Here is a 25,136-nt window from a genome sequence, read left to right on the forward strand (position 1 = left end):
CTACTATTAAATACTGGAGATCGCGTGATTCCACACATGCACAGGTGTACAACAATAGAACTTTAACTCGGAATGTAGTTCAAGCTCATAACTGTAATTTACAATCGAATATTATGGCTTTATAATTGTATAGCTTTAGAGTGTGTCAATGTTAATTTCGTGTCTTTTAATATCTTTCTATGTTCTTATCGCCTGATGAAGTCATTCTTGACGAAACATGTTGCGTTTTTTTCAAATAAATGTCATTGTGTTATAATTCTCGGGTTTTAAGTCAGTTAATTTAGAAAAATGAACATATCCCAACCCCGAATTAATAGTACTAATCATATATATATATATATATATATATATATATATAAACACACACACACACACACACACACAATAAGAGAAACTAGAGCTTTTTTTTAGGGGGGGAGGAAGCTGTTGAATGGACATGCAGACATCAGCGAACCAGTTGGGTGTAAGAATGTGTATGATATGCCTAAGTTATTACCAGTGGTAACAAACCAGAATGGGATAGTTGGTATAAGGTGTCAGATAGGAGTAGGACTAGGGGGCTTTTGCACTTTATGTACACTAATGCCAGGAGCATTAGGAACAAGCAGGAGGAATTCACAGCAGGACAGTGAAAATAGCATTAGGCTATCTGGTGTGAGATTGAGGCCAGCAGAACAAAATATATACAGTTGGGTGCTGCTAGAGACCAGGGGATGGAGGTAGTATACATCGGCAAATAGACGCAATGAGTGGAGGACAGGTAATTATTATGGGGATTTCAACTATAGTAACATTGGTTGGAAGGAGGAGAGGGAGGAAATGGATTTTATGCAGTTACTAAGGGATAATTACCTGAGACAGCATGGAGTGTAATATACTAAGAGTTCGAGAGTGCTTGATCTATTAATTGCATCTGAGAATTTGTCAATAACGAATATGACTACATTGCCACCACAATATTGTTGAGAGTAATCACATGGTCTTGACCTGAGAGGTGTACGTGGAATTACCAGGCTGGTAAGTATGACATGCTTAGGAGATTGCTTGGATCAGTGCCATAGCATGGAAAGTGGTAAAGGAGTGTTTGAGGGAGGTAATGGCTGACTGCATACCTAGAGTCAGGAGAGTAAATCAGGTGGAAATTAAATGGATGAATAACACCATTAAGCTGGAGCTGCAAAAAAAAGAAACCATTGTGGAGAGAGAATTTAAGGAGAAAGTTGACCTGCAGGTACATGAGCAGTACAAGGCACAGGCCAGAAGGGTAACTAGTGTGATAAGAAAAGCAAAAACAGATTATGAAAGGAAGTTAGCAATGCAGGCTAAAGAGAATCCAAACAGTTCTTTCAATATGCTGCAAGTAAAAGAAAAAATGTATACGGCAGAATGATTTTAAGGAATGCAGTGGTAGGAATTTAACTGAATCAGTTGAAATAGTAGAATTACTATGTGAATACTTTGCAAGAGTATATCATCCAGGTGGTGATATTGCAGGAATGATGGAACCGATGGTTTATGCAGGAACTGAGGTGAATAGCATATTACAGAACCTTAATGTGACCACATCTGTGGGATTGGATGGTATACCAGCCTGAGTCTTATGAACTGGCAAAGGAATTGTCAATGCCCTTGACCATATTGTTTAATCTAAGTCTCAGCTCAGGGTTAGTCTCAAGGGGGAAAATAGTTCCGTTGCATAAAGGAGGCTCCAAGACTGCTGTTGCAAATTATTGACCGATCAGCATATCAGGAATCATTGTCAAAGTATTGGAGAAGTTGGTCAATGCTTCATTTATAGGATCTAAATCAAATCCGATACTGTCCTTTTGTTTCTTATTAGCCCTTAATTTCAATTTAGCTTCAGCTATTAATAATTCATCATCTGTCCCACAGTCTGCACCAGGTAAAGCAAAAATACAGGAATGGATAGATGGAAATGGGATACTGTATTGGTGGGATACTGTATCAGTAACTTGCTTACATTTTATAATACAGTGACTGCCGAATTGGATAAGGGTAATGGGTTTACAGTGATTACTGCTTTACTTTGCAAAGGCCTTTGACAGGATGCCACATCAGTATCAGTAAACTGCAGCACATGGGAATGGATATAGGGTTGGTGAGATGGATAGGAGGGTGGTTGATGGAGAGATATCAGAGAGTAGTTTATTCGGAAGGGATGTGAGAGGAACTGTTCAGTTATTTGCCGATGATGCAAGGTTGGGTAGAGCAATAGTGAATACACATTATGTCAAAATTTTGCAGGATTATTTGGATAGATTGGCAGACTGGGGCTAAGGATAATGGATGTCAGTTTAATGTGGCAGAGTGCAAGGTTTATGCATTTTGGTTTGAAAAGATTATCAGCAGTATACCACATTGGTGGAATTGTACTCCAGGAAATTGATGATGCCAGAGACTTGGGTGTGTTAATAGATAGGGAGTTAAAGTTTAGGGGACACATAGCAAAAGTGGCTAAATCAGCTCATCAGATCACTTGGTTACTGAAAAATACCTTGATGAGCAGAGACAAGCAGGTTATTATTCCTCTTTACCGAGCCTTGATAAGACCCCATCTTGACTACTGCACACAAGGGTCTCTTGGTGATGGGGAAGAGGTAGAAAGAATCCAGAGGCAAGTGACCAAGATGGTAGCTGGTCTATGGCATGAACCTTATGAGAACAGGTTGAAGATTTGTAGGTTACAGACACTGGTTCTTAGGTGGAAAAGGGTGATATGGTTGAGTCATTCAAATTACTGAGGGGTTTTTACAAGATTAATTCAGAGAAAATTTTTCAGAACAGATGTGGTGGTGGGCGAACTAGAGGACCATCCATGGAAACTGAGCAAGAGTGTAGTTAGTAAGGGTGTTAGAACTAGGTTTTTTACTTGGACAGCAGTGAATGAGTAATAAGCTGCCATAATCTGTTGTGGGTGCCATGACTGTGAATAAGTTCAAAGCAAAGTATGATAGATACTGTGCGAATGCTGAATAGTTCTTGACATGATGTTTAGGGCCTCCCTTGATTAGTTTAAGGACTCCTTGGAGTTGACCGTGATAATTATATTTTGAAAATCTAAAATAATAGCTTTTTGTGTGTGTGGGGGGGGGGATGATGATTCTCTTCTAAAACAGGGGTTACAAATTGTTTTTTTTACTAGACTGATCAGGTTGTCCGGGATAGAAATATTATATTCTCTGAAATGTTTTTATAGTTGGGACAATAGTTATCTGTGACTCTCTTTATATAGTGAAGCCTATGTAAAGAGAATCATAGTGTAATTAACAAGGAAAACTATACACAGCATTGCGATACTTAAATATTTCATTATCTGTTTGGATCCTTAGTGGTTTTAAAAGGTTAACTAATTTTTGATTGGTGGTGAATGCAATTTTTTTTTTAGTTAATGTGCTTGAAAATATATTTAGAAGTTTCATATTTTATAGGAAGAAGGGATTTCTTTGGTTTGGGTGGGGATGGGGAGAGGTTGCATAGATCTTAGCTATGGTATTGGCACAATCATTTGCATTAAATTTCTAATTTTTTTTTATTTAAATTCCTACAGTTTGTGGAGAATTTATACATGTTTATGAATTACAATGATATAACAGTTTTTTTTTTTTTTTATGGAGTATAGATGATAGTTAAAATGTATATAATTGTCTATATTTGTGGGTTTGTGAAATACTTTAATATCATATCATAAATTTAGTTTAATCCTTTATCCAAGTGTGAGCAAACAAAGTTTGTGCTTGAAAGTATCTTCAGGACTGGGGTAAGGTGGTACAACACCAGGGAACTTGTTTCACAGGTGGAGCAAGCTAACATCACTCTTATCTCAGTATCTCCCATAATGCAAAACACATCTCCTTGCAGACATGTATAATGTTATGCATTAAGGGAAGGGCCACTACCCAGACTAGTTTCAACCTTTATTGAGGTCTCTTCAGTGGGAGCCAGGCCCAAGTGGAGATACCAGGCAGAAGCATTAGCAAGGTCATCTCTACCTATAGGAGTTGCCAAACGGTGTGCCACCTTTTTATTAAATTACTCTGGATTTAGAGAAAGATGTTGAAAGTTTATTTTTCACTTGGTTAGACTATAATAAATTTAGTTTAATCCTTTATCCAAGTGTGAGCAAACAAAGTTTGCGCCTGAAGGTGTCTTCAGGACTGGTGGTACACCAGTCCTGAAGAGGGGGTAAGGTGGTACAACACCAGGCAACTCATTGCAAAGGATTAAACTAAATTTATTATAGTCTAACCAAGTGAAAAATAAACTTTCAACAGCTTTAATATCAGTGTGATTGTTTAATCTGATTAGTGTCAAGTTAAGGAAATTAATAGAGTTATTTGGTTCACATTCTAAGTAAACTTTAATCTGCTGCTAAAATTATGCAGTTTGGATCCCCAACATACAAGATTGTCCATGTATATCTCCCGTAAAATAAAATACATCCACCTTACCTCTACTCAGGAGGAATTCCAGATATGCTAAAATTCTGTTAATTGGCCTTTGCCCATCAAGAGTCCAAAAATCTGAGTATATAAATCATTGTCAAACCTGAAAAATTATTTTAACTAATTGGGGTTTAATCCTAGGTATAATATCAGCTGAAGTTAATTTAGTTCATGAACTTAATAGTGAATCATCTAGAATTAATTGTGGAAGATGCCAAGTGTTTTAGGTGAATGCCAATGTTGGTGTATAGTAAGATAGCATCTAAGAATGTTAGAATAGCACCCTTGGGAGTTAGATCATTTACATGTCTAAAGAGATCATTAATATTTTTTAACATAAATTTAGATTTAGCTATTAATTGTTTTAATAAATTATATATATCGATAGCAGTGATATGGTAGCATTTTTTATGAGATTATAAGATATACTAGTTATTCTTAAAGGATTTTATGGCTTTTATAATAAGTTTAAAGGAAAATTGGGTTGTTTTCTTATTTTGCTATTAATAACAATATTGATATTTTTGAAGATGCTTCTTTATTGGGATCTTTCTAATTTAGTATGAGTTTCAGTAATGATATCTTTACAAGGAATACTGAATTGGGGCAGGGGGATGAAAAGTTCTGATAAACACCTAAAACAAAAATGATATTAAATTGATATATTGGATTCTGATTGTAATTATGATATATTGGAGAGAGTACAAAGGAGAGTGTTAAAAATGATATCATTTTTAGAGTGACCAGATGATTAGACCAGATGGAGGAGAGAGAGAGAGAGAGAGTGACCATATGGTTTTGACTTGGAAAATGAATAGACATGCAGGAGTCTCAAAGAGAAGGGAATGTATGTGGAATTATAATGCAGGTGATTATAATAGTCTAAGACGTCAACTCGGGGAAGTTTCATGGAGGGAGGAATTGGAAGGCCGGGATATCATTAGTGCGTGGGAAACAGTAGGAGAGACAGAATGAGAGAGAGGTATGGCAATGCTAGAAGAGGTGAGAATGGAATGAGAGAGAGGTATGGGAGTGCTAGAAGAGGACAAAATGAAAATAGTAGGAGAGAGAGGGAATGAGAGAGAGGTATGGGAATGAAAGAAGAGGAGAAAATGGAAACAATAGGAGAGAGGGAATGGTAAGAAGTATAATGTATGGGGACTCAATGATCCGTGGTCTTCAAGATAGGATGCGTGAGGAGTGTTTGCCAGGATGAACGATAGAAAGGGTGGCTTTGGCAGTTAAGAGAGGTGAAAGGGTGGATGAGATGATTTTGATGGTGGGAACAAATGACTTGAGTAGTGGGGTAAATAGGGCAGCGAGAGATATGAGATTCTTGCTTGAGGTGGTACGGAAGAAGACAGAGAGAGGAAAAATAGTGTGCATGCTGCCTAGGTATGATAATGATGAGCTGAGTAGAAGAGCGGTGATATTGAATGGCATAATAGCAAGAATGTGTGACAAGAGAGGACTGGTATATGTGGATGCTTGGAGTGCGTTTGAGGAAAGAGAGGAATTGTATGTGAAAGACCGTTTACATTTGAATGAGGAAAGACGTAGGCATCTGGAGAGATTGCTGTTCTGAAAAAGTCAGTGTGTCTCAGGGAGGATGGTAGCAGGGGTGGCCTCTTATGGGAATGGGTACTTGGGAGAAGGGGAACGACATCAGGTAACACTGAGCACATTGGAGTCCGGAGGGGATAATGCTGGATATAGAAACAACGACATTTATATGCTATATACTAATGCCAGGAGTATCCGGAATAAGGGAGAGGAATTGGTGGCACAGGTAGCATCAGCCTGGCCAAAAATTATTGGAATCACTGAGACGTGGTTGACAGAAGAGGATATAATAACAGGAATAGAAGTTGCTGGGTACAGCATTTTTCGGCAGGATAGGAAGGGAAAGTGTGGTGGTGGAGTACTGCTTATGATAATTGACGACCTATGTCCTCTAAAAGGAGACTTTGGAAGGCAGTGATACTAATGATTATGAAAGCATATGGTGTGAGGTAGAGGTGGGCAAGACAGGATATTTAGTGGGGTGTTGCTACAGACCCAGGAGTACAGAGGGTGGGGACCAGGAAATGTTTAGACAGTTGAGTTTGTGCAAAAAGAATGATTGTTATGGGAGATTTTAACTACAGTAGTATAAACTGGGGAGAGGAAGATGCATGTAGCAATAGGGGAATGGAATTTCTAGAATTCTTGAGGGACAAATGTCTTAGGCAACATGTAACAGAGGGAACAAGAGGTTCAAGAGTTTTGGATTTGGTTATAGCATCAGAAGAGTTGATAATAACTGAGATGAAATCTCTCCCACCAGTTGGAGAGAGTGACCATATGATTTTGACTTGGAAAATGAATAGACATGCAGGAGTCTCAAAGAGACGGGAACGTATGTGAAATTATAAGGCAGGTGATTATAATAGTCTAAGATGTCAACTTGGGGGAAGTTTCATGGACGGAGGAATTGGAGGGCCGGGATATCATTAGTGCGTGGGAAATTATGAAAGAATATTTGTTAGCAGCAACGGTAAGTTGTATACCATGAGTGAACAAGAGGACACAATTTGGAGTAAAATAGATGACAAACAATATTAAACAGGAATTGCATGCGAAAAAGAGGCTGTGGAAGAGATATAAGGAGACAGGAGAAGAGAAGATGCATGAAGAGTATAAGACACAGGCCAGAAGAGTGACTAGTATGGTAAGGAAGATGAAACTGGAATATGAGAGGAGATTAGCCCTAAGATCCAAAGAAAACCCTTGGGAATTTTTTAGATATGTCGTCAGTAGGAGGAGAATTGACTGTGGAAGAATGATATTGTGGAATAAAAATGGGAATAGAGTGACTGATGCAGAGGACATAGTAGAATTGTTCAATTACCACTTTATTGGAGTATTTCATCCTGGAGGAGTCAGTTTTAATGCTAGAGGGATAGGGCAGGTTCAAGGTTTAGAGGTACAGGATGTGTTTCAAATACTGAGTACGCTGGATGTCAGTAAAGCTGTGGGAATGGATGGTATTTCACCACAAGTTTTGAGAGAATGTGCTAGGGAACTGACAGTGCCTTTGACCTTGCTTTTCAATGAAAATCTGGTTGCAGGAAAGGTGCCCAGGTAATGGAAGGAAGGTAAGATAGTGCCATTGCATAAGGGCAGTAGCAGACTGGAAGTGTCTAATTATAGACCAGTTTGTGTGTTATCAGTAGTTAGTAAGCTCTTGGAGAAAGGACCGTTATACAGCATTGGGCAGATGAGGGTAATGTTATCTGTGAGAGTCAACATGGATTTGTGAAGGGGCGCTCTTGTTTTAGCAATATGCTAGCCTTTTATGATAAAGTTACAAGAGCATTAGATGAGGGAAAGGCATATACCGCCATTTTCTTAGACGAAGGCATTTGACAGGGTGCTACATGATAAACTGATATTTGAGTTGCAGCACATGGGTCTGGATGCCAGATTGGTCAACTGGATTCAGGATTGGCTGTCCGATAGGTATCAGAGAGTTGTGTATGGTGGGGTAGTTTCAAGGAAGCACAAGTGGGGGTCCCACAGGGCTCAATGCTGGGACCTATATTGTTTAACCTTTATAGCAATGACATTGTCAGTGGATTGCAGGGGGATGTTCAGTTGTTTGCAGATGATGCAAAGCTGGGAAGGATTATTAGTAATAGTGCAGATGCGGCAGCCCTGCAATAGGATTTGAATAAGCTAGATAGATAGGCAAATGAATGAGGGCGTCGGTTTAATGCAGCAAAAGGTCTTGAGGTTTGGGAAACATCGATGGGACATTGCATACTCTATGGGAGGAGTTATACTGGAGGAAGTAGGGGAGACAAGAGATCTGGGATTGATGATTTGGTAGAAACCTGAAATTTAGGGGACATATTGCAAAGGTGGTGAAGGTAACCCCAGAGGATTGCTGCAATTATGAGAAGGACACTGACCTGCAGAGATAAAACAGTTATCATTCCGTTGTATAAGTCTCTGATCAGACCACACTTGGACTATTGTTCTCAGATTTGGTCCCCAGGATTTGAAGGGGATAAATTAACTGTGGAAAGGGTACAAAGGCAGATAACAAAGATGGTTTCAGGACTGTACAATGATAGTTATGAGGATTGGCTGAGGGAATGTGGACTGCAGAGTTTGGTGGATAGAAGAAGGAGAGGTGATATGATTGAGACTTTTAAACTGTTGAGAGGTGGTTACAGGGTTGACACTGGGGAGTTCTTTCGCTTGGTTGAACAGCGGGAAGGAGTTATGACAAGGGGCCATCCCTGGAAGCTACGAAAGGAAACTGTGAGCAAGAGGGTAATGAGTGGTTTCTTTGCATGGAGGGTGGTTGAACCGTGGTGGGAGCGAGAGCAGTCAAGGAGTGGTATGATAGACTTTGTGTTTCTTGGGGGGGGGGGGGACCTCCCCTCAATGAGTTTTGGTAGACTTTGTGTTTCTTAGGAAGGACCTCCCACGATGAGTGTTTTGACTCCATGGAGGCCTGAATAATAATAATAATATCACAATTGTGGAATACTGATTATGATGACAGATTGAGAATTTGTAGTCTGCAGACACGACACTAGCAAACAGGAGAAAGAGGTGTGATATGATTGAGACTTACAAACTTCTGAAAGGGTCATACAGGATTTCAATTGATGGAATTTTTCAATTTATGGAGGGTGGGGAAAGGGTGAGAGGACATCCTTGGAAGCTGAGAATGAAGGGTGTGAGGGCTAGATTTTTCTCTCAGAGGGTGCGTGATTGGAATGGATTGCCATTGGATGTTGTGAGTGCAAGCAGTGTGAATGAATTCAAGAATAAGTATGATAGCTGGTGTGTGTGTGTGTGGTATGTGGTCTCCCTCGATGAGTCTCTGACTCCATGGAGGTATCTCTTAATAATAATAATAATAAAATCAACTGATATAACCACAAGAAAGAACATATCTTAAAATCCTTTAACCCACATGTTTCATCAAATTATAATAATTTATTCTTTTTCTTTTAGGATATATAAGAAGACATGTCAGAGATTTTGAAGACACTGGGGTGCTGGCTGTCAAGTTTTTCATGCTATAAGAAAAGTCTACAACTGAGATTCACCAAACTTTGTGTGAGACTTTAGGGGACTGTGCCCCAGCTTATCCAATAGTTGCCAGATGGGTGACCAAGTTTAAACTGTCAGGAAGACCTTCCACAGTGATCACACCTGAAAACGTCAATGCCATGTGCATGCCATGATCATTGATGACAGACAAATACCAGCCAAAAACATTCCAAAGACTCTGGTGATGTTCAGGGATTGAGTTGGGGTCATTATCTATCAACATCTGGACATGCAGAACCTCTCGGCAAAGTGGGTCCCTAAATGTTTGAATGCAGACCAAAAGAGAAAATATGTGCTGTCATCTCAAGTGAGATGGGGTCATTCTGAGAAATCAGGTGCAAATTTTTTGGCTCATATTGTGACTGTTGATGAAATATGTCTTCATCACTGACCCAGAGACCAAACAACAGTCAATCGAGTGTAGACACAAAGGTCCTCCACAGCCAAAGAAATTCTGAACCCAAAAGTTAGCAGAGAAGGTTTTTGCCATTGTCTTTTGGGATATGGATGATGTAATCCTTACCAAGCACCTCAAAAAAGGTGAAATTGTTACAGCATCAGTTTATTCAACAGCTCTGAATGAATTGAATGAGGTACTGAAGGAAAAATGCCATGGGAAACTGAGCAGAAGCATGTTGCTTTTGCATGACATGCACCTGCTAACGAAACCCAACATTACAATACACAACTTAGGCTTTCAATGTCTAAGGTTTTCTCTATATTTAGAGAGCACTGCCAGTTACCATTCACTCTTCTCGTGACATTCATTCATTCTTTTTCTTCCTCTGAGGAGAACTGAACAACTCAAGATGGCTCGCATACTGTAATATTTACAACTTTATCTCCTCTCCTCATTTTATTCTATTATTCATAAATCATTCACACAGCGAGTTTTTTTTATCTTGGTTTTTTATGATTTTAGCTATTTATATTATACACTTTTTAGGTTTTCTTTTTCTAATCCATTTTTATATTGTCTATCTATCATTCCTCTTCTGTGCCTTTTAAAGATTGCATATTCGTTATGAGAATTTCATAGTATCCTATGCTCTAATCACACCGCTGCAACAGAACCAACAATGAGGTTAACTATGTAGGGCATCCATTAACAGAAGTGTGCTGTTTTAATCTTACCTAATTATTTATTATTATTATTATTATGGGTATCTCCATGGAGTCAGTAGACTCATCGCAGGAGACCCAAACTATCAAATGCCTTCTTGAATTCATTTACAGACGAAGAACTCACAACTGAGTCAGGCAATGTATTCCACTCATTTACCACCCTCCAGGCGAAAAACCTCGTTCTCACACCTTTGGTAACCACACTTTTCCTTAATTTCCATGGATGACCTCTTGTTCTTCCATCACTATCACACAGCTGAAACATTTCCCCTGAATCAGTCTTATAAAAACCTTTTAGTAATTTAAATGTTTCTATCATATCCCTTCTTCTCTGCCTATCAACCAACCTCTGCAATCTATCAATGTAGGGAGCATTTTTGACATCACTCACCAACTTAGTCACTCTCCTCTGAACCATCTCCACAACCTCCTCATCTCCAAGGAATCCAGGTGACCAGACCTGAGCACAGTAATCCAAATGTGGAAGTATCAATGCTTTATAAAGGGGAATAATAATCTCTTCATCTTTATCTCTGGATGTTAGTGTGTTCCTCAATAACCAAGTAATCCTATGTGCAATCTTGGGCACTTTAGCAATGTGTCCTCTGAACTTCATCTCCCTATCCACCAACACCCCTAATCCCTATCGATCTCTTGGAGTACCGTTCCATTAATGTAGTACACAGCTGGTAATCTTTTAATATTCTCTGAAGATATCTGTGATACAATGAAATATTTGGGTTGAAATGTTCAATAAATCTTAGTTTGTTTAGTAACTGCTTTGAAGTAAGCAATTCATCATGTCTAGCATACACCTTATTAAAAAACAGAATTTGTGTTTATTTTTATTATTATTGTTTTTTAGGATATGGGATTTTCTAGGCAACAGGCTGAAGTTGCTATTAATCATTATGGAACTGTACAGAAGGCTCTTGATTCACTATTATCAGTGCATACTGCAAATCAACTTTCTGTTGGAGAAGAATTGGGCAATTCAGATGAAGATACACCTGGAGCACCAGCCCTGCAGACTGCTGACAAAATGGAGTATGTATGTTAGTCTTATTAGATGGATACACTTGCTATGTTACATTCTTTTGTTGATTTTGAAGTTTTATAATTTTATATTCACACTGTGACATGAACTTATTGTATGGCATAGAGACATTAAAGGAAAGGTTAACAAACCTTTGATTAACAAATCAGTGGCAGGAAAAGGACCCATAACCCAGAGAGAGAGAGTAACCATGATATAGATGCATTGAAACAGTAATAAGTGTCTTAGATGATCAAAATAAAAAATCTGACAATATTGGAATACTGACAGATAAGACTAATTTGGAGGAAAAATTGTCAATAGGAAGTTAGTAATAATATAAACTTATCTTGTCATTTTGTCATCTGTATCCTGTACACCTGTTGAGGTACATACCAGGAATTTAATTATGATTATGACACTAGTTCTTAAAAAATAAATTACTTATGTTTTGTAATTGTGATGACTTCTGACTTCTGTGCAGATAGGATATCTCCCCAAGCTTCACTCCATGTTATGATTTCCTGAGTTGCCTGATAACTATCTAATTTAAAAGATTAGATCAAATACCTGTTTAAAAGCAAACTACTAACAGTGTCTGTTCAGTGCTGTTCTTCACATGCTGAATGAAATGCTTATATTATGCACTTCATAGATTTACTAGCCTGTTTTAATACTTTGCTACATATATTATTTTATCTATTAATACAGTAGCAAGTTATTAGAACATGGACAACAGTTTATTGACTTTCAACTTCTCTTAAAAAGGAAAGAGGCTTATAAGATCACTCTGTCAGTGTGCTTACCTATCCATTTTGAATAACTGTCAAAACCATAACAATGGGTTTGTAAAAACTTTGGGGAAAATTATATATTTTTTCCTTTATAATTAGATCATAATTTATTGGCAAAACATTTCAAAATAATAATAATGTGTCTGACTGTCTCATGGAATTTAATGAAATTGGATATTATGTTGTCAGATAAAATTTGTCACGTTATTTCTATGGTGATTTCAGTTGAACAGTTTTAGTAACAAAATTAGGCTGGTTCCTCCTCCCAACATGGAATTAGGCAAAATGGCTTGTTCCAGTCTTCCAATTTTTTTTCTTTAATACTGATCTTAGTAACTGACTTATATATTTAGTTCAGGTGTGTTATCCATTTTTGCATATATTTAATTACAATCAAAGCATTCAGGACAATAGTTTGATGTAAAATCAGGTGTAATATTGGGGAGTTCATTCTATTGCACTGTTACCATCATCTATATGGCTGAAAGAAAATGGCATTAAACCTGATACCAAAATCTAAGATATACTAAACTTATCATGAAAAAGTAACATCATTACTAACTTCTAATCAACAATTTTCCCTCAAATTAGTCTGTTATCTGGCAACACTCCAATATTATCAGATCTTATATTTCTTTCTTCTAAGACACTTTTTACTGTATCAATCCACCTAGATCTTGGTCATCCTCCAGGTCTTTTTTTTTTTTTTTTTCTAGAAAACCTGGCAAAGAATACTTGTTTTGCTAACCTTTTCTCTCTCTCTCTCATTCCATTTAAATGACCATATCACCCTGAAATTAGCTCTACTAATGCATTCCTGAATGCTAATAATATCAGGTTCTTTCCTAATATCTTCATTTTTAATATGATACTCCTACTGATGCCATCTGTTCACTCCCCTAATCTTTCTCAGAGCTCTCATTTTCATAGTCTATGATCAGGTGTTTTATTTGAACCATGCTCTCAGATCCATAAATTAAAATTAGTGTGAACACTGTCTTGTATACAGCTAGTTTAGTATTTTAACTAATTTCTCTCTTATTCCATATAAATTTATTCAGTTGATTTCCTGCCATACCAGCTTTACTAATTCTGTTGTCTATTTTCATATTTAATTAGCCATCTTCACTAAAAGCTGTGCCTAAATAGCTGAAATGATTTGCTTGTTTTGTAGGTTCATCATTCAGGATACAGTTGATGTTTTCAATTTTCTGCCTCTTTTATTGTTGATTTTAACCACCTTACCGGCCATTATGATCAAATACGCATCCTCATGCGCTTTGTATCCATCATATATTTCAATGTAATATCAATCGTATTACAATTTTAATATGCAACTTTGCATCCATGGTAACTTGGACGTATATATATGTCCTGGCTGGAAGTGTGGTTAAAAGCAAATTCATTACAGCAATTATTCAATTTAGTCAGGGAATCCTGCAGATTTTTACTGGATTTATTTAGAAGTATGACATCATATGCATGAAGTAAAGAGCTGAGATTAACATCTTCAATTTTGATATTGGGTTTAATACCACTTTCCTTCATAATGTGATCTATATAGATGATGAATAACAATGTATCACACCTGGATTAACATCAAACTGTCTTCTTGTGCATTCTTCAATTCTAACTGCTGACTTACAACTCAAATGTAGACTCAACTCAAAAATATTGCTTGATATAACTGTAGTGCTTTGAACAGCTTTTCTCTTGGCACCCAGATCTACAAAACTTAAATACATATCTTGTTGTATTCCCATGATTTCTCAACTATTTGAATTAAAGTTAAAATCTGATCCTGACTACTTCTCTTTTTCCCAAATCTGGCTTGTTCTTCACCAAGCTTCCTTTCCACAATTTTTCTTAGCCATTTCTCAAGAATACTTATATAAATTTTACCAGGAACACTCAGTAGGGAAATTCCTCGGTAATTCTCACATTCAATTTTATTTCACTTTTTATAAATGGATAACTTGAGATCTCTACTCCAATCGTTTGGAATTTGAATCTTTTGAATTATGCAGTGTAAAATTTAAACCTCTATATTTCAGTATTTCTGGTCAAATATCATCTACTCCAAGTACTTTTCAGGTTTTTGATGGATTTTTCTACTTCTCAATTGCATTCTTGTTGAGTATTTTCTACCAATATGCTGTCACTACTTGTTTCATATAGCAAACTTTCAAAGTAATTACTCCAGACATATAGAATACCTTTATCATCTCTGATTCCTTTTACTATACTCTTTCCTCTATTTCTAAGCTTTCCCAACAGCCTCCAGAATATCTTGGCAACATGGTTTTGTGGTTTTGTGAAGGTAGGTCATGCCTTAGTATCTTGCTCATGTTTTATAATACAGTAACAGCTGAGATGGATGAAGTTAATGGTCTACAGTGATACTGCTGGACTTTGCAAAATCCTTTCACAGGATATGGCATGGAATTCTAATCAGTAAACTGCAGTACGGGGAGATGGATATAGGTTTGGTGAGGCGGATAAAAGTGTGGTTGATGGAAAGATATCAGAGAGTAGTTTATTCAAGAGTAGAGTCCAAAAGAAGGTCTGTGACTAGTGATGTGCTGCAGGGTTCTGCTCTTTGACTGCTACTGTTTAATTTGCACATTAATGATATAGGAAAGGATCTGAGAAGAACTGTTCAGTTGTTTGCCAATGATGCAAAGTTGGGTATAGCAATAGTTAATACAGATGTTAAAATTTTGCAATATGGTTTGGATAGACTGGCAGTCTGGGAAAAGGAGATACAAGTCAATTTCTTGGATGTCTCTTTAATGTGGCAAAGTGTAAGGTTATGCATTTTGGAGTGAAAAGATTACCAGCTGTATACCACATTGGTGGAATTATACTGCCAGAGATTTGGGAGTGTTAGTGGATAGAAAGTTAAAGTTTAGAGGGCACATAGCAAAAAGTGTCTAAAGTAGCTCATCAGATTACTTGGTTACTGAAGAATACTGTGATGAGCAGAGACAGCAGGTTATTATTCCTCTTTATCGAGCCTTGATAGGGTGCCAGGGGGTTTCTTGGCAATAAGGAAGATGTGGAGAGAATCCAGAGATGAGTGATCAAGATGGTAGCAGGTCTATGGAATGAACCTTATGAGAACAGGTTGAAGATTTGTGGATTATAGAAACTAGTTGATAGATGGAAAAAGGATGATATGATTGAGACATCCAAATTACTGATGAGTTTTTACAAGATTAATTCAGAGTAAATTTTTCAGAACAGATCTAGTGATGAAAGAACTAGGGGCCATCCTTGGAAAAGTAAGAGTGTAGAACTAGGTTTTTTCCTTGGGAGTGGTGAATGAGTGGAATAGGTTGCCAGAATCTGTTGTGGGTGCTGTGACTGTGAATGAGTTCAAATCAAAGTATGATAGATACTGCACAAATGTTGGATAGTGCTTTCTCAATGAGTCTAAGGACTTACAAATCTTGATGTTCTTACAAACGTTTTCCCATGACTTTTAGCTAGTTTTACATAGTGTTTGCTTTCTTACATTTTTTCTCTGTATTTGCTAAGAACACAAGCTGAGTTACTTGTGAGTGACTCATGATATGCTTTTTATTTTTTCTTTGCTGTCTCTTTAACTTCATGAGTACCCCATGGAGTTTTTCTATCCTTACAGACCATCTCACCACATGCCTCTCTTGCTGAATCAATCAATGTTTTCTTCATGGTTTGCCACTGAATCTCCAAGTTTCGGTTCTTGTTTTCAAACTTTTATTTTTTCTAAATCTAAATGGCTACAGCATGATGGGGTAACACACATACTGTTAGTAGGGAAAGGGAAGGGTTGTTGAACAAATGCTTGATAACAATAAACCTCTCCTTCTCCAACACACCTACCTAAACCTTCACAGTTTATGATTTTATAAGCTGTTCTCCATTCCTTTTCCCATTACTTAAGTGCGAAAAAGGAAAATAACATTTGTGGGAGCATTCATTTTCTGTGATAGCCACTTTTACAGTTGTTTGTATTTTTACACGGGCAACTGTGTATTCATCACAGATATCAACAGTGAACGATAGAAAAAGCTGACTGGAATACATTTTTATTCTTAGCAGAATTTGATTTGCAGCAGTTATCTCCTATCAAGGAAGCAGTAGCACATTACAGAATGCACAGTAAAAGCTGCTGCAGCCACAATACCCAAAACCAGCCAGTTTCCATCTATCCCCAAACCATGGTGGAATTGAGAAAGCCCAAAGCAAAACTTGGAGTATATTCTGCAAATACCCTTCCACAAGAAAGTTAATTGATTTCAAAGATGCTCATGCCTTTTAGGGTTGGATGATACATTCACTACTAGAGTTAAAAGATCTCTTGGATACAGTTTATGTCATCTATATGAGACCAACTAATACCAGTATGGTATGGGAACAAAAATCTGGAACACAAAGGACAAATATACTTCCCACTCACTTTCATTCGTGTAAACCATATATACAGTTGTTTGCTGACTCAAAGCAGTTACTGATACTCTCAGTAAGAGCTTTGCCAGAATATCAGCAATATCTTCTTAACCAATATCTTCTTCTTCCCCACCACCAACAATTACTGGCCCTTAAAAAAGCAAAGCGCAGCATTAAGAAAGAACTGAAAGGGGCTTGCTTTGCAGTCAGCCAAGTGCTGTATAAACAGACAACATCCATTATGAGATGATCAAACTTCTGTTACCATCTTCCATGGATCAGTTGCTCTATACCCACAACAGTGGTTCTGTGAGGATAAATTTCCATATTCCTGACAGCAAAGAGCAATTATCATTGCCTTTCCAAAGCTAGGTAAGGATCCAAAAATTGCAACAAATTATTGCTGTTAGCTCAGACCAGCTGCCTATGCAAGATCCTGTAAAAATTGGGTAACTCTCATATTTTATATCCGAAGATCAACAACTCTTTTTATCCACATCATACCATTTAATTAGACAGGACTTACAATTTAGAAAAACATCTGTAATGGATGTAAGTGCTTGGTATCAGTTTTCTTTGGAAAAAGCATGAAAAAAACACAGTTTGGATGTATGGTATATTGAAAGACCTACAAAACTGGTCTTAGAGAGAATTTCCCTGTTTTTATCAAAAATTTTCTTTCTAACCAAATTTTGAGTTTGAGTGTGATCTAACCTCTCCATTCCCTCAGAGAGAATTCCACAAGGCTTTGTGTTGTAAGGTGTCATACTGTTTGCTATCAGAGTTAATTTTATAACAGGGCAACTTCTTCCTCCTGTAAGCAATGCCTTATTTGTTAATGACTACCATATTTTGCAGATTTTGCAATATGAAGGTCATAGAAAGATAGTTACAGCAAGCCTAACATCTTTCCACCTGGATACTTGTAAATGGGTTCAGGTTTTCACCATTTGTGAAAACTATTTGTGTGCATTTTTTTCCTCCAAACACAGTCTTCATCCCCACCCAGAACTAAGCCAGGATAATCAAAAATCCCATCTGTAAGAGAAACAAAGATAAGTGCAAAGGTAACAAATAAAGTAAAGAGTAATGAACATCCTCTGTATCCACTCTGCAGCATATTGGTCTGCATCCCAAGAAGCTGAGGAGTGTGGATTGTGGTTAATATCCTGTTTGAGTTTCTTGTGTCTTTTTTTTTTTTTTTTTTTTTTTTTTTTTTTTTGTAACTGCAAATGGCTATTCTGTCTCAAAGATTTTAAGATGATAAGTTTGGTGGAGAAAATTTGGCTTTGAATAAAATAGCTTCAACTTCAAAATCTTACCTGCTTGTGGATAAGACACATCCACAAGCCATTTTGAAGTTGAAGCTATATTATTCAAAGCCATAATTATTTAGAATTCTGGGACACTGTTGCATTGCCTACACCTAAATCTGAATGATTGTATTTCTTTACCAAAAGTTTGGGTCATTCTTATTTCAGCAACTGTAAATAATATTTAACAAACAAAAAAACTTTTTTTTAAAATTTTATTATTGCTTTTTTTAAAAACATTCTATCATATTGCTCATACCATTCATGTGAAATCCATTTTTGTTGTTTATTGGCTCTATCATTTGACCTTATTACACTTCATTAATGATGGTCTATTATTTTTAGATCAAAATATATGATGTATTTTTATATTTATTATTATTAAGCTGTTGTTGTTGTTGTTGTGTTTTTGCACATAAAAATGATTAATCTTTGTCACAAGTTTCTTCAAACACGATAATAGAAGCATAGGTCAAAAAGTTGTACTGAGTAGCTCTGCTATGAGACTGATGAAAGTTTATTTTTCACTTGGTTAGACTATAATAAATTTAGTTTAATCCTTTATCCAAGTGTGAGCAAACAAAGTTTGCACCTGAAAGTATCTTCAGGACTGGGGTAAGGTGGTACAACACCGGGAACTCGTTGCAAAGGTGGAGCAAGCTAACATCACTCCTATCTAGATAGGAGTGATGTTAGCTTGCTGTACCACCTTACCCCAGCCCTGAAGATACTTTCAGGTGCAAACTTTGTTTGCTCACACTTGGATAAAGGATTAAACTAAATTTATTATACTGCTATGAGACTGTAAGGCTTGACTGCCATTTGAGTAGGAAGCAAGTTTTCCAAGTTGTAAAGTTAGGTATGGATTCATTCATGTTTTCTTTTGCAAATATTGGAAACTGCAGTTCAGACTTGATTATAATGCTGGTTTTATAGTCTCAAACCATATGTCATATCATATGGTTTTGATATGATACTTTTTTTCCCCCTTGAATAGCATTGGTGCAAGGCTTGAATAAAGATCAAATCGTTTGGGTGGAATGGAGGATGAAAGGCACCTTTCCAGTTTCTCTTATTTATTCATAGCATGTATTTAAATTGATAGAACAGAAACAATAATCAGACCAGTGAAAGAATGTAAAGTTCTGGAAGTTATCCACTTTGGGACCATTGTAATGTCACAGGACATTGGACAAACTGTCTGGGTGAAGGATGTTCTGTAGTAATGGAAATGTGGTTGAGGTTATGTCTCAGGTATTAAGAAGAGAGCTGACATTACAGTATTTGGTTAGAGAGGATTAAGAACAGATGAAGGAAGTTAGCATGATGATAAGAATTATCTGATGGTCTGAGGAGTGGATGGATAATTTGTATTAGTCCATTGTTAACCGATATCCTGGCATTTTTTCTAGTTATAATCATTGGAATTGGAAAAGGACAGTCAGTTTGAGTTCTGGATGTTGAAGTACTGCAGAAAAGCAAGTTCTTTGGAGAAAATAATCAAACAAGTTGGAGCAGATTTGGAAAGCAATAAATATAGTGAAATACCATTATGTTACACCATCATTTGTTTTGATTTAAATCTATAAGCATACAGCTCGGTTTACTAAATCCCAGAATTGTCAGTTCATCCATGTACCTTCATTACCCAAGTGGTACCACATGAAGGTGAGGATTGGATATTAGATCAGGAGCCCTGGGTGGTTCTCCACATTACTTAAAAAGCTAATGTGGTAGTCACCCAGTTATCTAGCTTGATCCTTAAGTGGTTAACAATAAAAAGATATACTATGAAAATTGGCAGGAACATTAAAAACAGCTTTATCCTGAACCTATAGAACAAGTAGAGCTTTTCCTTCATGGTTAAATCGTGATCAGAATTCATTTCAAAAATTATGAAAACAACTACCTTGTTAGAGGAAAACTTCAGTTTAATATAAACCAAAATATCACTCGACGTTTCGACCTTCACATTAAGGTCATTATCTGGAGTATACACACACATATATATATAAAGAAACAAGCTGCACGACAATCTACACGGTATGCTAAAGTTACATTGATTTGATCAACCATTAAAACTACTGGTCTGACCTCTGGTGGAAAAACCCTTACTACATCAATGATAGACTCCTGTTAATATTATTATCTATTTGGTTACAAAAATAAATTTAGCTAGAGAGTAACATGTTAACAGAGTTACTCATATAAGTATACATATAAATTAAACCAAACAGTATGGATGGTGGCCAATAAAAGCTGAAATAATTGTTTAGAGTCCTAAAGTAAGGACTTGAAAAACTAAGTGGGTCGAATGTGTGCCATCCAAATTCTTGGAATTTTTATGCCACCATTATTGTTAAGATTAGGATCAAAATTTCATAGGCTTCTTTAAATTTACATTCATACCAGATTTTTGTACGATGTAAAGAACAGGTACTTTTCCAATCAATTTGGTGTAGGGTATTAAGGGCATGATCTGATAGGCCTACTTCACCCAAATTGTTAAACTTAATGTGTTCTTTTTTACAGATAGGGATTATATGTCCAGTTTCCCCAATATAAGGTAAGTTATAGGTGCAATAGATACAACAAACTCCAGGGTGAGCCAGTGGGGAGTAGAGAATTTGAATATGTTTTTTAATTTTATAGGTGGTTTAAAAGTGGCATTCAGATTATAATGGTGTAGAATTCTATTTATTTTTTCTGATAACTCTTTAATGTATGGGATAGCTATGGTTTTATTGTAATCTATATTACATGTATTTTTTGATAAAGTTTTATGAACTTTATTGATAGTATTTTTGCTATAGCCATTATTTATAAATATGTTGCTAATAATTTGTAATTCTTGTTTAAGAGCTTGTTCATTAGAGAAAATTGTTATAGCTCTGTTTTTGAGGGTGTTAATGACCCCAAGTTTCTGCGAAAGGTAGTGATATGAGTTAGCATGTATATATTGGCTGGCATGCATAGGCTTGTGGTAGACAGTGAAGGATAGACTGCCTGAGGGAAGATGTGTGACCAGTGTGTCCAGGAAAGGAAGCGAGTTCTGATTTTCAATTTCGATAGTAAATTGTATACGCTCTTGTTGTTTGTTCAGGTGGCTGAGGAAGGTGTTTAACACGTTCGCTGCCAACTACAAGTATACTCGTAGTTGGTATATGAGCCTCACAAGCCAACTTCGAATATACTCTTATGTCGATTACCGACCTCCTATACCAAGCACGAGTTAACCCTTAGTATAAGTACCTTAATTTGGACCCTTTGCTTGTGAATAAAGCGGAGAGCACTTTTGGGGACTTGGTAGAAGGGAAATAATTTCAGCTAAAATATAGTATATTATATGTGCCTCAGAAGCCAACTACGAATATACTCGTATGTCGATTACCAACCCCTATGCCAAACATGAGTTAACCCGTAATTTGTAAATCAATAAAAATAATAAAATAAAAACCAATTTATTCAAATTACGAATGATACACTTTAAAACAATTTTCCACGCACAATGGTGGTTTTGTAAAATTCGATGCAGTGTCATAATTCTTACAATGTTTAATTGCATCGATTTTACAGGAGTCACATCCGAAATTCAAAGAATTGTAAACTTGTATATAATAGATGTAAATAATAATATCAGCCCATATAAAAATTAGCCCAGAAAAATTTACATGATACTGTAGATAGAAGATATATGAGTGTGTATTTCAACAGAAAATCCCTTAGAGAGCAGAAGTATGTTAGAATTACCTACATAAGTAATACAAAATGCCCATCTGTAGAAACCCCAAGGAATTAAACATGCTATTTGATGTATCACTTGGTATAGGGTAGAATGGAAACCCATTGTAACCAAAGCAGTCTGACATCGCCGTCAAGGTCGATAGTGGGGGGGGGGGTATACATCAGAAGCTGTTACGCTATACTGAAAAAGGTATTAAACTACACTTCAGGGAAATAGAAGTCAGAACTTTCTAGAAGGAAAGGAGTTAGCACGTGATGGGTACGGGGATCTCAGACCTTAATTTAAAGTTTGCGCGGAAATATCTGGGGTCGGAAAACTTTGCGCAGGGTTCTACAAGAGGTGAAATAAAAAAGTCAGCAATGGGCTGACAGGGATCGACTATCGTGCATCGGGAGACATGACGCCAGAAGAAGAGGGGGAGGTTGATCCATGGAATCCCAGATGAATTCGTGGAGGGTAACTGGAGGCGAATCCTTATAGAGCAAGTAGCGGCTCAGGACTCGGATGACAAGGCTTTAACCATCAGACCGTACGTCCTAGCACCTACAACGGCAAAAGATCGAGCTCCAGCCCCACGAGAAATTCCAGAGGAGAACACGGATTCCATGACGTGTTTGAAGCGATAGAGCAATCCATAACAATAGAGGGGGATCCAGAATAAGCCCGAAGAGAAGATACGACTAAGTGCAATTGTGCCTATGAAAGAATTAATGTAAGTTGAATTTTTTTGTTGAAAAACTTTCTCTTGTTTATGATGTGAAGGACTGTTTTGGATAGACTGAATTCTTAGAACTGAAAGATGTAATAGATTGAAAACTAACTCGCATGAAGTGAATCTGCTTTTAGAATAATTGAAAAGATATTAATGAAAGTTTAAGCCTACGTTGTATTGTGTTTAAATGATTTAAAAGAATTGATGAGAAAATTATAGAAATTAGAATTGTAATGGTGTGAGAAGTTGGTTGCTAAGTGAGTGTTACATTTGTTTTGTGAAAGTCAGAATTAGAGATTTTATTAGTCAAAGCATGATAATTCCTAGATTGTAAATGGGCTGATAGTTATTTGTTATATAGAATTAATTGTTTGATGATTTACGTCTTTGGTGTTTATAACATGCCTAAGAGTTGTCCTATGTGATGTTTTAAATTTGATGCTTAGCTTTGAGAGGAAATGATAGTAACATCATTTAAGTGTATACATTGTATTATTGTCTTAGTGTGAATAAATATGTTTGTTTTATTTATAAGAAGTGCCGTCTGATCTTTTTAGCAACTGCACTGTTCTCAAATAAAATCCGATCCTGTAAGCGGGAAAGGAATTAAACCTTGATACGAATTTTAAGTTGGGAGTTAGCCACGACTGTAATTAACTGTATAGAGGTGCTTTACTGGAGGTATAAACAAATTCTTATGCCAATTAGAGATTTTTAGTGGCACAGTCTGGAATAATCAAATAAATTTCTAGAAATCTCAAGTATAAGTTTAATATACTGAAAGTAGAGAAAAGGAATTAGGATTAACGGACTATATAGAAAGGTAACGGATAAGGATAAAGTATAATAAAGTTAACGAATGAAAATATGGAAGACAAGTCTAAAGAAATCGATAGACAGATAAAAGGAAACATAGATATTTTACAGAGGAGTAGAAAACAGTATAGATATATTACAAAGGTGCAGTAACATTAGAACAATAGCAAGTATTAAATAAAATATAGAAACCCCAAAAATTTACAGTTTTTCCTGGCAAACAGGACAATAATAACGTATTTTGCATCGTTGTTTGTTTCGTGTACATACTCGGCATGGCTTTTTCGGGTGATTCTTTTTTTCTGTAGGTGGTAAAATTTCCAAATAATGAAGATCCCGAATCCTGCTGATATTCTGTGATGCTGTAAGCTCATCCATTCCAACAAAAACTGAGATAAATTGATCTCTAAATTTTAATGCAGTCATTGCGTTTCCAGTAATTATATTATAAAATTTATGCGGAATAGTAAGAAAGCATTTGATCAGAAAGATCGATGCCTGACATACCCAAATTATTGTCCCTAACGATATTTGGTTTTAATTGAATTTTACCATTCTGATTTTTCGCTTCAACCATTTCAAATTTGTGCATATTTGAAATGGAAAGAACTTCCCTCTTATCCTTCCATTTGCGATGATGAATTCATTAAATTCATCATTGCTCATATTAGCATAAGCTTCTAATTCTTTATCAGTAAGTTTCCTTTTACTGGTCATGGCGAAACTGAAAGTTTTTAGAGACCAGACGCAATAAACACAGTTGTCAGCGCATGTAATATATAGGTGGGGGTGATACAAGAGTACTCGTAGTTGGCGTATGAAACAAAATTCTGTCTGATAAGCCGGCTATGACTTGTAGTGACCTCAAAGACGGGGAAAGTGCTTGGCATGCGGGAACAATCTATGCGCGAGGAGCGTGGCAGCAAACGTGTTAACATTTGGTGGCCGTGTGGCCAGATAATGAAAACATCGTCAATGTATCTAAGCCAAACTGTAGTTTTAAAGTAGAGGAATCTAGAGTGTGTTGCTCAAAAGCTTCCATATAAAAGTTAGCAATTGGTGGGAATGGTGGTGAGCCCATGGCCTTACTTTCTTTTTGTAGGTAAAAATTATTTTGCCATATGAAGTAACTGGAACATAATACATGGGCAAAGAGAGCTGTAATGTCGGGCAGAAATTTGTTCTGTAAGAGAAGGATTGGGACATTTGTGAAAAAAAGGGCAGAAACTTCAAAACTGACTAATAAATCATCTTTTCTAAGTGTTATGTTTTTAATTTTGTTTATGAAGTGTTGTGTGTTCTTTATATAGGAGGGGGAATGACTTACCAACTCCTTGAGTGTTGAAGCTAATTTCTTGGCTAAGTGATAATTTGGGTTGTCTATACCTTCACCTATCAGCGCCGAAGCGGAATGATATTTGTGTACTGTACTGTACTTGCATTGCTTGAGAGTCATATCTCCATAGATTATGAGAATCCTTTCCTTCATGGTTACAGAGTGATCAGAATTCATTGCAAAAATTATGGAAAGAACTAATGTGTTAGAGAAAAACCTTTGGTTTAATATAAACCAAAATAATCATTCT

The 25,136-nt window shown here is 36.6% G+C and overlaps 1 protein-coding gene across 1 annotated transcript in view; it reads left to right on the forward strand.

The window, feature by feature from the left end:
• Positions 1-25,136, forward strand: part of LOC150099771 (uncharacterized) — a 392,852-nt gene that overhangs the window by 317,030 nt on the left and 50,686 nt on the right. The window contains exon 12 of the mRNA XM_090403489.1: positions 11,566-11,747. Within this exon, the coding sequence (XP_090259615.1) occupies positions 11,566-11,747 (182 nt within the window). The remainder of the gene's footprint in view (positions 1-11,565; positions 11,748-25,136) is intronic.

The sequence above is a fragment of the Typopeltis vanoorti genome, chromosome 14 (assembly GCF_054136105.1).
Source record: "Typopeltis vanoorti isolate ZY-2024b chromosome 14, IOZ_Tvanoo_1.0, whole genome shotgun sequence".
NCBI classification, from domain to species: domain Eukaryota; kingdom Metazoa; phylum Arthropoda; class Arachnida; order Uropygi; family Thelyphonidae; genus Typopeltis; species Typopeltis vanoorti.